We start from the raw sequence: 14,265 nt of genomic DNA on the forward strand, positions 1-14,265 counted from the left end.
AGGGTAAAGCACAGCACTATGAAGCTATTCACAATCACTACAGCACAGGTTCTATCACTGTCCAGGGAGGTGACACACATGGCGTGACAGACCTTTCCTGTCTCACCTGCTGCTCCCTTTAGCAGTGTATTTCAGTTGATCTTCCTGTTCTGCTCTACACTCTCATTGGTGAATCCTTTCACCTCCTGGCACTTCTGACGTGCACCCCAGTTCTTGTATAAGTAAATAAATAAATAAATAAACCTTAAAAAAAAAAGAACAAGTATTTACTTTTGTTTTGGAGGTTTAGGTTTTTTTCTTTTGTCTTGCATTTGGGGAAAGATAAAAAGAAAATAGATTTGTTGTATATATTGAGTTTGAGGAATTTTCAAGGTATTTGCAAGAGATACGATGTTTTTTCAAGGCATCCAAGAGCAGATTGAAGGTCTCCAAGTAGGAGGTGGTACTCAAAGATATGGATCAAGGAGACACTATTTATGTACAATTCAGAGCCAAGGAGTAGTTAAAGAAAATCCATAATTTATTCAGAAAGATTGTAAAAGTTTCCCCCCTTTCAAAACATAATCCTCAGAAATAGATTATATTTGGGGCATCTAAACAGAAACCTCATATTTGTTTTGATTGTGCCACTTCTTCCTTGTATCCTTGATAAATTGAAGGAATACTTTCTGGTTGCTCTTTAAACCTTGAAGAAAATTGGCTTTAAAGGATATAAGATTCATTAGACTACAGGATTATTGATGTAGTGTTGACAGAGGGGGCAAGTTGAGTGTTTTTAATACTATATCAAGAATTGTGATAACTCCTTTACAAATTGGTTTTGACTACATGTGCATGAAATGTCATCATGAGTCTGCTTCCTTTTAAAAGATTGTTGTAAAGATTTTTAAGAGATATGAAGAGAAAGCCTCCATACCCAATTTAATATTGTAAGCTAAGGGGTTGGGTGGTGGGCGGGGTGGGGAGGGGAAGTCAGGGTAATATTGAATATAGAATGAAGAAACATTGAAACAGTCAGTTTTGGAATCACAAATAATGATCCCAGGCACAAAAAGAGATAAATTGCAAAGGACATCATATATATATGTATGCCAAATAAAGTAAAAATTGACAAAAAGCTCATTGAATTTTACATTAAAGTTACAGGGGCACATTGGTTGAAAAGATTAGGGAGTGAGTGAGTGGGGAGAAATAATCAAAGTAAGCAAAGTTTTAGTTAAAAACATGCTCTAGAAACCTGATGTATAGTATGGTGACTGTCATTAATACTTCTATATCATGCACTTGAAAGTTAACTATAAGAATAGATCTGAAATATTCTCACCACAAAAAATGAAATGGCAATTATGTGAGATGATGGAGGTAATCTCTTGGCAATCTAAAAGTGTGTCCCCTCATTATATAGATCTATATAGTGTTACATGTAAGTTATATCTCAGTAAAGCTGGAGAAAACTTTACAAGAGAGAGATATGGTAAGAAGGCAGACAATAGTTGGAAATTTATGGATAATGAGATTTAGGGAGAATAATTTTAGGCTATATTTAGCTTTCCAAAATCATTGATGGAGAAGAAATTCTTGAAGAACTGGAAGAATTAATGAGATTTTATTCCTTAGGATGATCAATATTTGTTTCTACGTATAGAATGAGAGGATGCAATGAAGGGCAAAGCAATTATTTATAGTATACGTTTTTGAGTAGGGAGAAATATCTGAAAGTAGGTGGAATAGTATGGAATTAGTCAAAGAGTTTATGGATACTTTTTCTTCAGAGACACGAGAGAAGAACTTAAGAATGGTAAGTAAAGCTTTAAATAATATATGTGTAGTTAAAGTACGAGGTATAAGGGAAAAAAGAAGTACATTCAACCCTTTTCTTTTGCCTTCCCAGTGAAGTGTAAGTCTGATTTGTGTCCTTACATGAGGACTAATGAATATGTAGAAGACTTCAAAAAGTAGGGTAGAGCAAATAAGATTTTTTTAAAAATCAACACACATATTATAAATGGAAAAGTTAAAATATTCTGAAGCAAAAGACAAAAAGATGACTGATAAGGAAACAGGCACTTCATACTGTATTCAAGTTAGGCATTTATTTTTGCTAAGACACCATTATGGTAGTGGAACGATAAAATCACAGGTTTTTTAAATAATTTGTGTTTCTGTCAAAGGATTCATACTCATAATGTGTACTCTCTCAATCAATAAAAAAACTAAAAACCAGACAATTTAAAAAATAAAATCTGATAGAAAAATAATGGACAAAATACCTGAGTAGGTCCTTCATGCAAGAGAATAACCAACTAACTGATAAAAATATATAGACACATATTTTACCTCACATAGTCATCAAGGATGTGTGAATTCATCCACATAGAGACACTAATACACATCCAGCAGGCATTTGAAATCAGTACACTTAAATACTGAGTGTTGGAAAGGATGTTCTGTCACATGACTGCTAACATCAGGATGTACAGTGCTGTAGCAATTCTATGTGCAAGTAATCCTGTGTTCCAAGAAATTCTTGAATATTTTAACAGAAGCATTTATCTGTGTGTCCACAAAACATGTATCAAAAAACATATACAAAAATATTCAGAGCATCACCATTGATAATCACCCAAACTGGACATACTATAAATTGCCATTAACAGGGTCTCCTTAGTGTCACAGATGTTAAAGTCTCATCACTGTCAAACCATCATCAGCCACTACAGCGTGAGTTCAATCCCTGGCTAGGGAGCTGAACCACATGGCAAGGCAGACCTCTCCTGTCTCGCCTGCTGCTTTCCTTAGCAGTGTATTTCGGTGGATCCTACTGTTCTGCTCCCCACTCTGTCTCTGGTGAATCTTCACACCTCTGGCCTATGCCCCAGTTTTTAATAAAATAAATCTTTTAAAAAACCAAGTCTCCATTAAAATTGAAATTGATAAACATTTTATGAAATGTTTATAATTGTTCCTTTGCCTTTTTAAATTTCAACAATGCATCAGTAATAGTGAAAAGGTAATTTTGCACATGACAGTGTGGATAAGTCTCATAAACATAATGGTGGGTAAAACAAGTCAGACCCAAGAATATATGGTGTTTTGATTTTTTTTTATATTTTTATTTAAAGATTTAAAAAATTACAGGAAAAATATTCTGTCGTGATGGAAGGCAGGTAGTGTCTCCTTCATGGAGGTGAAAGAGGGTTCAGGAATGCTGGTAGTGATCAGTATTTTGATCTGGGATGTGTTATCATGGGCGAATTCAGTTTACAAAAAATTAACAAACTATACATTTATAATCTACTAAAACTTCTCTGTATTATCCTTTAAAATACTTGCATTAAAACAGGAAAAGGATATTTACTGAAATTCATATATTTACCATGGAACTAATCACTTCTCTAAATTTTATGCCAGCACCTCAGTCTACAGAGTAGACACAGGAATAGTGAAAATGTTGACATAAGTTTTTAAACCTTTGCGTTTTAAAGCTTTAAGTTCTCTATGTACTTACCACTAGTATGAAGTCATAGCTGATTCAAAGGAATGACCGCAATTAACAACAGCATTTCAGAGGCATTTCTTTCAACAAATGTTTATTGGAGTTCTGGTCTTGTTCCGGCATCACTCTTGATGGTGACTGCGGCAAAACACTCGATTATCAGCCATCACCCTCTCTAGACTGCCGATTAGCACACCCACCTGCACTTTATTCTGGACTTATTTTCATGTGGCTACTTGATAATGTACTTAATGCCTGGAAAGAAACAGAAGTGAATTACTGCATGCACTTGATATAGTCTGTGGGCAGAATATTCCATGACAGAAGGCCCACTGATTTATGAATGCCAGCACCTCTCTGCTTTTCTATGGGTGTTATTACACTATTATTCTTTAATGGATCCTAGTAAAATACTTTTAAAATCGTTGTTTAAATTTATGTGCATAAGAATCATCTGGTCAAGTTGTCAAAAATGCAGATTTCCAAGCCCAAGCTGAAGACTGAGTGAAGATGCAAGGTTTCTGCATTTTTTAAAGATTTATTTATTTATGCATATAAGAACTGGGGTACCGGCCAGAGGTTCAGAAGGTGAGAGGGTTCACCAGAGACAGAGTGGGGAGCAGGACAGGCAGATCTACTGAAATACACGCTGAGGGGAGCAGTGGGCTGGACAGAGAGATCTGCGCCAACAGGAAGGGCCGGGTTTCTGCATTTTTAATACTTGAGATGGCAATTGGAGATACTGTGTTTTAATTAAACTAATTCTCAGCAGACCAAAGCTATTAAGAATGTGATATCTTTGTTGTGAATCTGTGGGGACTTTTCCTTTTGGAATTTTTTTTTTCTGTTTAAGTAAGTTATAGTTCATCTTTATTTGAAGTAAAAGGGCCAAGTTGCTTGTGAGCTAAGTGGATATGGGAAAACAAATAGAGAATATTTAAAATTAGGAGTTTAGAAGCTACCATCAGCTTCTTTAATGTAATCATAAAATACATTGATTGAACAAAGCCAAAATGTCAGACGGACCTGTTGTTAATTTATGTAGGCATTTCTTAAACCACTGAAGTTTACAAGTTTTACATCTCCGGAATTCTGAAACTATTTTTGGTGCATGTAGTTGCATGTCATCTTTTTGAGAGATCTGTATCCCGTACCTTTGACATTTTTGTTTGTCAAGATTTAGATAAAAGGATGAGAGTCATTGCCCACACATTACCTCTCTGCCTCACCACTTGTTGGGTTGGAAATAATTAAGGTGGAGCTGAAACAATGACTCAATACCTGTTTACCCTGTGGGCATTAGTTCACAAGTGTTGAAATAAGTACACAGTATAAAAAAGAAACAATAAATGTTTCTTTTGCTACATTAGACTTTTTCCTTAATGCATTTTGAGGAAATGTGCAAAACTTTGGGCTAAATTTTGCTGTTAAATGGAAAATTTATCTTTTTTAGAGCTTCCCTGTGCTTCCATGCCAGCAAAAACGACAGAGTAAGTGAAGAAAGTGAGCTGAGATGTGGTTATCATAATCCACTCTTAAAACAGCCTTTTAAGACTACTTTGCATTCTATGTCGCCCACTGCTGCAGATCTTGGCTTGCAAAGATTAGACTTTACACAGATTGCAATGTCAAACTTTGAAGCTGCTAGCGGTTTTCCACTGTCCTGCATCCTTTGACAGCATAACTTTGAAGTGGGTTGCTAACAGAGCAAGAGGAGGAACTATAAAAATTGCTACTTTTGACAAAAATTCTAAAATATTATCTTTACTGAAAAATAAAAAGAATAAAAATTGAAAGGGACAGTTCTGAACTAGTTTCCAATAAAATGACTATTGATGCTTTGACCTATAAACACAGTGTAGTCATGTCATTGTATGGTATTTTCTTAATCATTTTATTAGAATTAGAATTTATTATATAACCCACTGAGTCTAAAGTAGCTGAGCCAACTGGTTATATCATGTTATCTTGTGCCAATAAATTTACTGCTCTCTCTTCAGACCTGGTTATCTCCCAGGGAACTTCCCTTTCTGCTTTCTCTTTCTTATTTGACCCAAGAAAACCTCTCCCTCTTCTTCAAAGATTCAAATGAAGATCAAGCCTCAGAAGGCACTTTCTCAACCTATGCTCTTGACTTTACTGGTGTGTAATAATCCAGGTGACTGAGTTATGAGTCATTGGCATAATATATCTGGTTGTCTCCCGTTTATCCTTGCCTTTAAAATTACACTATTAGCACCTGACTCACTCTCTTAATTAATATCTGCAGTTTTGAGTATGGCTCCCTCTCAAAGCTTGACTGCTTCTAGATACTTCCTGGCAAATAGTAGTCACATTTGTTGAATGAATGAATGATGTTTATGGACTGCACGCCTCTCCTTCTCACACACTTTGTGTTTTCTCAGTTGCCTTTTGCTTGGTTATGTGTTTTCTAATATTTGGGGAAACAGTTAAAAAGGCTATTAGTCCCATGAGAAAGAACCAGCCCTAAGGGATGATGATGAGATGCATTTTTGAACACTTACATTGAACTGCTAAGCGAATATTTCCCTTAAAATCACTCTTTTACTTCACATTTTAAAATCATGTTTAAATCACATATTTATGACTCTTCTTTGGTCATTTTCTTTTCCCATTCCTCCTACCCAATCTTTTAATTTGCTAGTTTGTCTACCATGGCCCTATTGAAAGACAAAAAAATTGAGTTAGAACTTGGATTAAATACCTATTTCCTTTTTTTTCTAAAAGAATATCTCTAAAGTATAAACAGATGGCCTACATCAGATTCAACTATATTATTAATTCAAAAGTGTAGACATGACACTGTAGAGCTGCTGATGATAGCTTTTAGGGGATGTGGGCCAGAAATGTGTGTTTTCAATGAGAAATTTAAGTGTTAATAGTGCACTGTCACTTTTGAGACTCAACTACACTTGGCCATGATGTATAAGCTCCAAATGGAAATTAAATAAAACAAAACTATTTGTTGACCATCAGTGTAAATGCCATCACTTAAGAGTTGTACAGCACCCATCTTGCACTGCCATACAAAGCAACCCTGTCACAATTAATGATATTTATCTCACACTAACTTCCATTATTTTGTTTGAAAAGTAAAAAATCTGGGATAATGTAGACAAACATCATGATCCTGAGCCCCTGATTTTGTCATCATCATGTTGTTATAATCTTCATTGTTGGGTGAAATCATCGGCTGTAGTCTCCTCTAGGTAGAGGACTTCTGAATAAATCACCGAATAAATCCATCCTTTTCACAGGAGATATGATGTGTAGTGGCATACTGTATAAGAGATCTGGGGTGTTCTACTATTTATCTGGTCTCAGACATTTTGAATACATTATTATAGACTCATTGAAAGTATCTGTACAGCACATGTTCATAAAAACAAATTAAGACTCATAAATCATATTTTGCCTTCTTCTCTTTTGTGTTTTCCATCTATAGTGGACACACCGGATCCATATGTGGAACTTTTCATCTCCTCGACCCCTGACAGTAGGAAGAGAACAAGACATTTCAATAATGATGTAAATCCTGTGTGGAATGAGACATTTGAATTTATTTTGGATCCCAATCAGGACAATATTCTGGAGGTGAGTGAATTATTTGGGGACTGTTAAATGGTCATCTTCATGCTGAGACTGATGCTTGGGTAGGTGTGGTTGACATGTAGCTGTACAGGTGGTGTATCTGGTTTATAGATGATGCTCATTAATTCTGGGAGGTCCAATGGATATGAAGACATTAGGTAGAGCTGAGAAGCCGTTATCCTCCATATACACTTCAGAGAAAACATTTTCTGTTTTAAAGAAGATCCAAGTTTGAAATAATAAACATATTTTCAATTCCCTTTCAAATAAGTTATAACGAACCCTTTCTAGTGTAGTTGCATAGATATGCTACATTAATTTATGTCTTATATTCTGAGATAGCATTTCTCTTGAGAGGGGATAAAGTGCCATTTTTGAAAGCATGATAATGAAATAGGTCAACTGGGAGGATTTTTATAATTAGCATTATTTTAGTTGCAAATGTAGATTTCAGGAAGAAAAGACAGCTGTATTGTTAGCCTTTGAATATTGAAGCTCCCAAATGACTGTGAAATATGAGTTAAGAACTTTGATTTGCTAAATGTAATGGGAATTTTGGATATAGATTCCATAAATATGAGGGAAACTTTATAGTCACGCTCTAGGTTTTCCTTTATGTAGATCACGTTAATGGATGCCAATTATGTCATGGATGAAACTCTGGGGACTGCAACTTTTCCCATATCTTCTATGAAAGTGGGAGAGAAGAAACAAGTTCCTTTTGTTTTCAACCAAGTAAGTAACACAACAGAATTATTTTTCAACTTTATTTTAGATAAAATCTATTTACTCTAGAAAGTTGAGCTTAATGTTTGGAAATTTTATTATTTACTTGTTTGAATTTTTAAAACATGTTTAGTTATAAATTAAGCCTCTATCCTATGGAGGGATATTTTTGTCCCAAGAAATACTCAGTTCACTAGGGTAAAGGCAGGGAGAAGTTCATAGGAATGGCCTTGTGAGTATTGTTGTCTTTATATTTCTAGGTTTGCTGCATTTCTCAAATTTTAATAATTTGTTCAGGAATAAGAAAATCATTGAAGAGCTATTTATACACTACCATTTTATAAGAAACAGATTCAGTAGTTTACAGTGAGAGACAAACAACCAGTGGGTCTGTGTACAGATGTTGTTTAGTGTTTGAATTCTTCTTACTGGGAGAGACTCTATTTTTTTTTCATCGTTAGAAAGACTTTCAGATCTCTGTCCTCTCCTACAACTACCCATTCCTAGACTGTTACCTCCTCCATGTTGCCTTTCTTAACCATTACCATCCTAAATGACCTCTTCTTCCCCTCAACTCCCATCATTATCTTTGACATCTGTTGAGACTGAATTATTTAAACTGTTCAATTTTTCATCTTCCTCCCCATCATTGGCCCCTCACCATAAAATAAACTTCTAAGAAAATCATGATTTTACATGCCTAATTACAAACTTAGTACATGGCCAATATTTATTGAAGAAATATGTATCTATGTAGGAACCAGCTTAAACCCATAGGACTACCTGACTAGGTCACCATAGTCAGAAACCCTCAGGTGCTCTGGGATTTCAGCTCTTAGCTGGTCTCTTCAGGGCCATGAGGATGTGCTCTTTTATGTCTTCTAGGCAATGCTAAGAGTTTCACTGCCCATATGTTTATTGACCTCTTTTAAGGTTATTTCATTTATTTCTTTTGTTAATATTTATTGAAGTTTTACTATGTACCAATAATTTGTATTTTTTTAAGGAAGATAAATAAAAATAAGGTTTAAGAAGCTACCTTTCCATTATTTTTATGTGGGATGAAGGTGGGAAGTGTTGGAATGTTTGGCAAAGTCAAGGAGATATATACATATTAAAAAGAAACCATCGCATGAGAGATATGTACCCATGAAGTGTGCTGTGGGAAGACAAACGAAGAAAGATTGTGTTGTGAGAAGAAGACAGAAAGGGCTTGATATCAGTAGATGACTTTAAACATCTTAATGGAGAGAACAGTTGGCATTTTGTTTGTTATTCAAAGCCCAGTTCTGTCCCCTATATGTTTTATCCTGGTGAAGTCTCTTAGCTCCTCTCCTTCCCAGCTGTAAAATGGAAAGCCATTATGATTAAGTTATTTGATTTTATTTATATATATGATATACCCATATGATACTATTGACCATAAAATTAATATTACAAATGAATATCTTAAATCTATTAGATAGTGTCATGGGGGAGAACTAGGTGTAGGCTGGAGGTACGGTGGTGAAAGAATTCACCAGAGACCAAGTGAAAGTTAGAACAGGCAGATTTAATCAGATAACACTGCTAAGAAAAGTAGCAGGTGAGGCATGAGGGGGCTGTTGCCCATTAGTGATGGTCCGTGGCTCTTTATACTTCAGGTACCATTGACTAGTTAGAGTGACTAGTCTTGGGTGTGTCCAGACAGATGATCTGAATTAGCACAACGAATCATCAGTTCTATGGATCATAAGCTTAAAACCCATGGCAATTCCATCTACTCCTTGGGTAAGGAATGGGGACTTTTAAATTTAGCAATGATACCATGGCAGATATTATTAATAATAATCATATTTCATTTGTTATATTAATCACAGATTATATATTTACTTAATTTAAATCTTTATCAACATTTAATTTAAATATATAGTTATCATTTATTTTATTTTTTTTTAAGATTTATTTATTTGTGCATACAGAACTGGGGTACAGGCCAGAGGCTCAGGGGCAGCGAGAAGCTTCACTAGAGACAGAGTGGGGAGCAGAACAGGCAGATCTACGAAGTACACTGCTGAGGGGAACAGCGGGTGGGTCAGGAGAGGACTGCTGTCCCATGTGGTCGCCTCCGGGGCAGGCGGGAATTGAACACATGCAACTCATGCAGAAGTGACTTTAGCTTCTTAGCGCAGTGCTTTAACCCGCTGCGCCACCAGAGAGGGCCTATAGTTATCATTTATTATAGAAATCTATGTAAAAGGTATACCCACATAGATATATCCACACCATCTAGTGCTTAGAACAGTATCTGGTACATATTAAGCATTCCATAAATGCTTATTGTTTTAGTTACTGCTGCTATTGTACATTGAGAAAATAGTAGAATTTAAGTGGGCAGAGCAGTTATGAGCAATCCAGGCAGAAGAAGCTGAAAAGACAGAGAGACTTAAAAGAAGAAAGCAAGTTGAGGCCTGGCAAGTCCAAGGGCCTGGTGGGTAAGTGTTGTGGAGTAGCAGTGTAAAGAGCTTAGAGGTAGTCAAAGGTTAAAATCACAGATCTCACCAGTTATGTGTTGCTAGGATCCCTTCTCAGTACATATTTGTGAGGCCTTTGTGAGTGTGAATTAGATCTACAAAGTGTAATGCTTCTTTTCACTTTTCAGTCTCTGACACAAGACTGAATCTAAGAGAAGATTCTTGTGCGAAAACATGTTTTTCTTCTCCTCTAGTCATTTCCTCTGCTTAGGTGTCTATCCCCAGGGACTAAAAAAAAAGGTTTTCTGCATTCCTGTATTTAAAGTAGATTACATAGCCACTTCCTTTAATGTACCTGAGGAAGCAGTTAACAGACAGCTTTGCTTCATGCTATGTTCTGGAGTCCTTAACAGCTGTTTTCTGAATGATGACAGTTCTGTGGTAGTGTGGGGAGAAGGTAAATATGAGTGTGCCTGTTGGAGATCACCTTCTTCCCCAAGTCAGGTGGCTCACTAGCCAGTCAGCCTCTAATATCTAAATCCCCATCTCTCAGAGATCAGTTTTTTCTCTACAATCTTCAAAGAGGACATTATTAATAAAATTTAAAAATTTGTCATCCTAAAGTTATTCCTAGTCAACACAGAGTGATATCTGTATCCAGGAGCCAGCTGGAAAAATAAGGGATGACCTGTTTCCTCTAGGCAAAAACTGGAAACTGGGAAAGAATGTGTCTCATTTTGTTTCTATTGCTAACCCTTCTCCAGAATGTTTAAATTATTATTCTCTCACTCTGTCTTGTCTTCGTCATTAAAATAAAGGTTTAATTAACTTATTTCAAAGGTCCTTTCTAATTTATAAAATTCTGGATTTAAAAAGGACACTTTTTTTTTCCCTTTGACCATTTTCACCCAGAAGCTTTAAGTTCTTCCCATTTTATAAATAGGATCACAAAATAATTATTTTGTAGTAATACATATTTTTATTATTTAATTTTAAATGCCTGGCCTGTCAACACATTATTTTTTTGAAGAGGAGAAAAAGTTGAGTTTTCACTGTGCTCTTCAAACTCTGGTAAATATTAAAGAGACTACAAAAGTTCCATTCCAAGGAATTTGTTTGGAAAGGAATAAAAATTCATATGTAAACTGATAAGCAATAAAATAGTGTATCTTGATGCATATAGGCACTCATTTACCTACTTAGGAGTTCTTTATTGAACACTTGTATGTTCTAGGCAACATTCTAGGTGATAAGCAAATAGCACAGGGTGTGATAAATGACCTGTTGGTTGCCCATACAGCTTCATTCTAATGGGGAGGGTCAGTGGGTAACAGTGAACAAAAGGATAGTCAACACAGCATCAGAGAGTGATAACTACTATATGGTGCTAAATACTATAAAGAAAATAAAATAGGTGTCTTACAGAACAGTTGGTGGGCAACTAAAGTTTATACAGTTAAGGAAGTCATCCCTAAAGCATAATTTTCCACAAAATTTTATCATAAAAATTTTCAGGGCCTCCCAGGTAGCATAGGGGTTAAGTCTCAGGCACTACAGCTTCAGTTCTATACCTAGCCAGGGAGCTGACTCACATATGACAAAACAGACCTCTTCTGTCTCACCTGCTGCTCCCCTCAGCATTGTATTTCAGTAGATCTGCTTGTCTGCTCCACACTCTGTCTTTTGTTAACCCACTTGCCCTCCACCCCATACCTATGGCCTACACCCCCGTTCTCTGCATAAATAAATAAGTCTTGAAGAAAAAAAAGCATTTCAACTGAAATAAGTCAAAAGGAATACTACAAATAGCAGATGGTGTCACTTATATGTGGAACACAGAGAAGCAATCCAAAGCTTTGGTCAGGTAAAAATGAAGCATAACAAACCCTAAAAATCTGACTGTGGAACTAAGCCAACAGGAGGGGAGATATGAGGACACAACAAGGAGGGAGCTCAGATAAAGGTGGTAGAGGATAATAGTTGCCTCAGTGAGGGTGCAGCATGGTAACAGCACCTAAAGGAGAAGATCACAATCATCAACATTGCAAATCAATGTTCCCACAATTAAAAATACATTCATAGAATATTTAAAAATTTCAAATTTGAAACAAACATTTATATAACTGCCGCCTAAATTCCACAGTCTTCTGCTGAAGGAAAGCAAATTGCAGATAATGATATGCTTCACCCACCCCCTACCTAAACACTTCATACGTCAGTAAATACATTTAAGTATTCACATATTATAATTTTGTAACAAGTAAATCATGCCATGATAGATAATATGTGTAATGAGACTTGTAAGAAATTATTCATTCAATAATTATTGTTCCCAAATAACTATTGAACACCTACAGTTTGACAGCCTTTAGGCATTTCTTGGTCTGCTTTGCTTAGAGCCAAGCAAAAGCAACAAAAATCACTATACTTGCAAAATATATACTTAATAAGATAAAAAAGCAAGATAAATCAGGAAACACTTCTTGTGTTAGTGTTAGTCGTAGTGCTGAATAAACTACGGAAGGCAGAAAGGGTTTATGTACATGACTGTGAAGGGGAATGCAGATGTAGTCCCCAAAATGTTACAGACACTTAAAATCTTTTCTAAATTTATAACATTTGTAATGTACTTATAAATATTTATAATTCTGGGCCCTCCCTGGCGGCGCAGCGGGTTAAAGCACAGCACTATGAAGCTAAAGCCTTTTCAGTATGAGTTTGATCCCCACCCCTATCCCTGCCCTGGAGGTGATCCACATGGCGCAGCAGACCTCTCCTGACCTGCCCGCCGCACCCCTCAGCAGTGTACTTAGTCAGTCGGCCTGTTCTGCTCCCCACTTTGTCTCTGGTGAATCCTCTCACTGCCCCCTGCACCTCTGATCCATACCCCAGTTCTGTATGCATAAATAAATAAATCTTAAAAAAATTATATTTATAATTCCTAGAAGAAGTAGAGTTTTTCTCACCTAAGCCTCTCTGATGACATCTGAGGGCAGAAAGCACTCTAAATAGAAAGGTCCTGAAGTAGAGTTTTCCTGGATAATTGAGAACTAGGAACAAAGAGTAGTTGAGAGGACAGGGGAGATGAGGACAGAGGCTACAGGGGGTTACAATGGACATTTGTGGCTTAGTATTGACCTTAAAGAAAGGATGTGGTTGGATGACACACAGTTGAATTGGTGGTAGGAAACCCATGGGGATTACAACTGAACAAAATGAAGAATAAAAACATACAAAATTTATTTTAAAATTTAAAAAAAAGAGAGGTTGTTCCAGTAGAGAAAAGTTCCTGAGCTTCTCGTAGTTAGGAGACTAGAAGGGACAAAGCATGTTTGAGAAACAATGTCTAGACAAGTTGATGGAAGTAGAGCATTCATGCATGGAGGAAGAACAGGCACCCAGAAGTCAGACAGTAACAGAGCTCACATTTGCAAAGTCAGAACGTGGATATTCTCTTTCTGAGTCATAGAAGTCATAGAAGTTTGATCACATCATGGAAAAATTACATTAATAGGCTTTGGCTTTTTCCTCAGCAGCATTACTAAAGATACAGAAAGTGTTTGATACTGAAAACAAATACACAGATGCACACACACGTAAACACAGTTATCCACATCTTTGTATGTTATATTACATTCACCACTAAAGGTAACTCCATCCTTTACCACACAGTTCACCCCTTTGACCTGATTTATTCTCTCCCCTTCCCCCTTTCCTCTAATAACCACTCATTTAGACTTATGATCCAAGAGTTTATTCTTACTTTATTTAGTTTATTAATGTGTTTCTTTGTGTACCAAATCTGAGTAAAACCACATGGTATTTTTCTTTCTCCCTCTGATTTATACCACTCTAGTTTCATCCACGTTGTTGCAAATGGTAGGATTTCTTTCTTTCTTTCTTTCTTTCTTTCTTTCTTTCTTTCTTTCTTTCTTTCTTTCTTTCTTTCTTTCTTTCTTTCTTTCTTTCTTTCTTTCT

General features: G+C 36.1%; 1 protein-coding gene across 1 annotated transcript in view; it reads left to right on the forward strand.

The window, feature by feature from the left end:
- PLA2G4A (phospholipase A2, group IVA (cytosolic, calcium-dependent)) overlaps positions 1-14,265 on the forward strand; it is a 102,029-nt gene that overhangs the window by 23,387 nt on the left and 64,377 nt on the right. Inside the window, exons 3-4 of the mRNA XM_012728925.1 lie at positions 6,963-7,111; positions 7,730-7,843. Coding sequence (XP_012584379.1) covers positions 6,963-7,111; positions 7,730-7,843 — 263 coding nt within the window. The remainder of the gene's footprint in view (positions 1-6,962; positions 7,112-7,729; positions 7,844-14,265) is intronic.

Source organism: Condylura cristata, unplaced genomic scaffold (assembly GCF_000260355.1).
Source record: "Condylura cristata isolate star-nosed mole 26May11 unplaced genomic scaffold, ConCri1.0 scaffold00024, whole genome shotgun sequence".
Taxonomy (NCBI): Eukaryota; Metazoa; Chordata; class Mammalia; order Eulipotyphla; family Talpidae; genus Condylura; species Condylura cristata.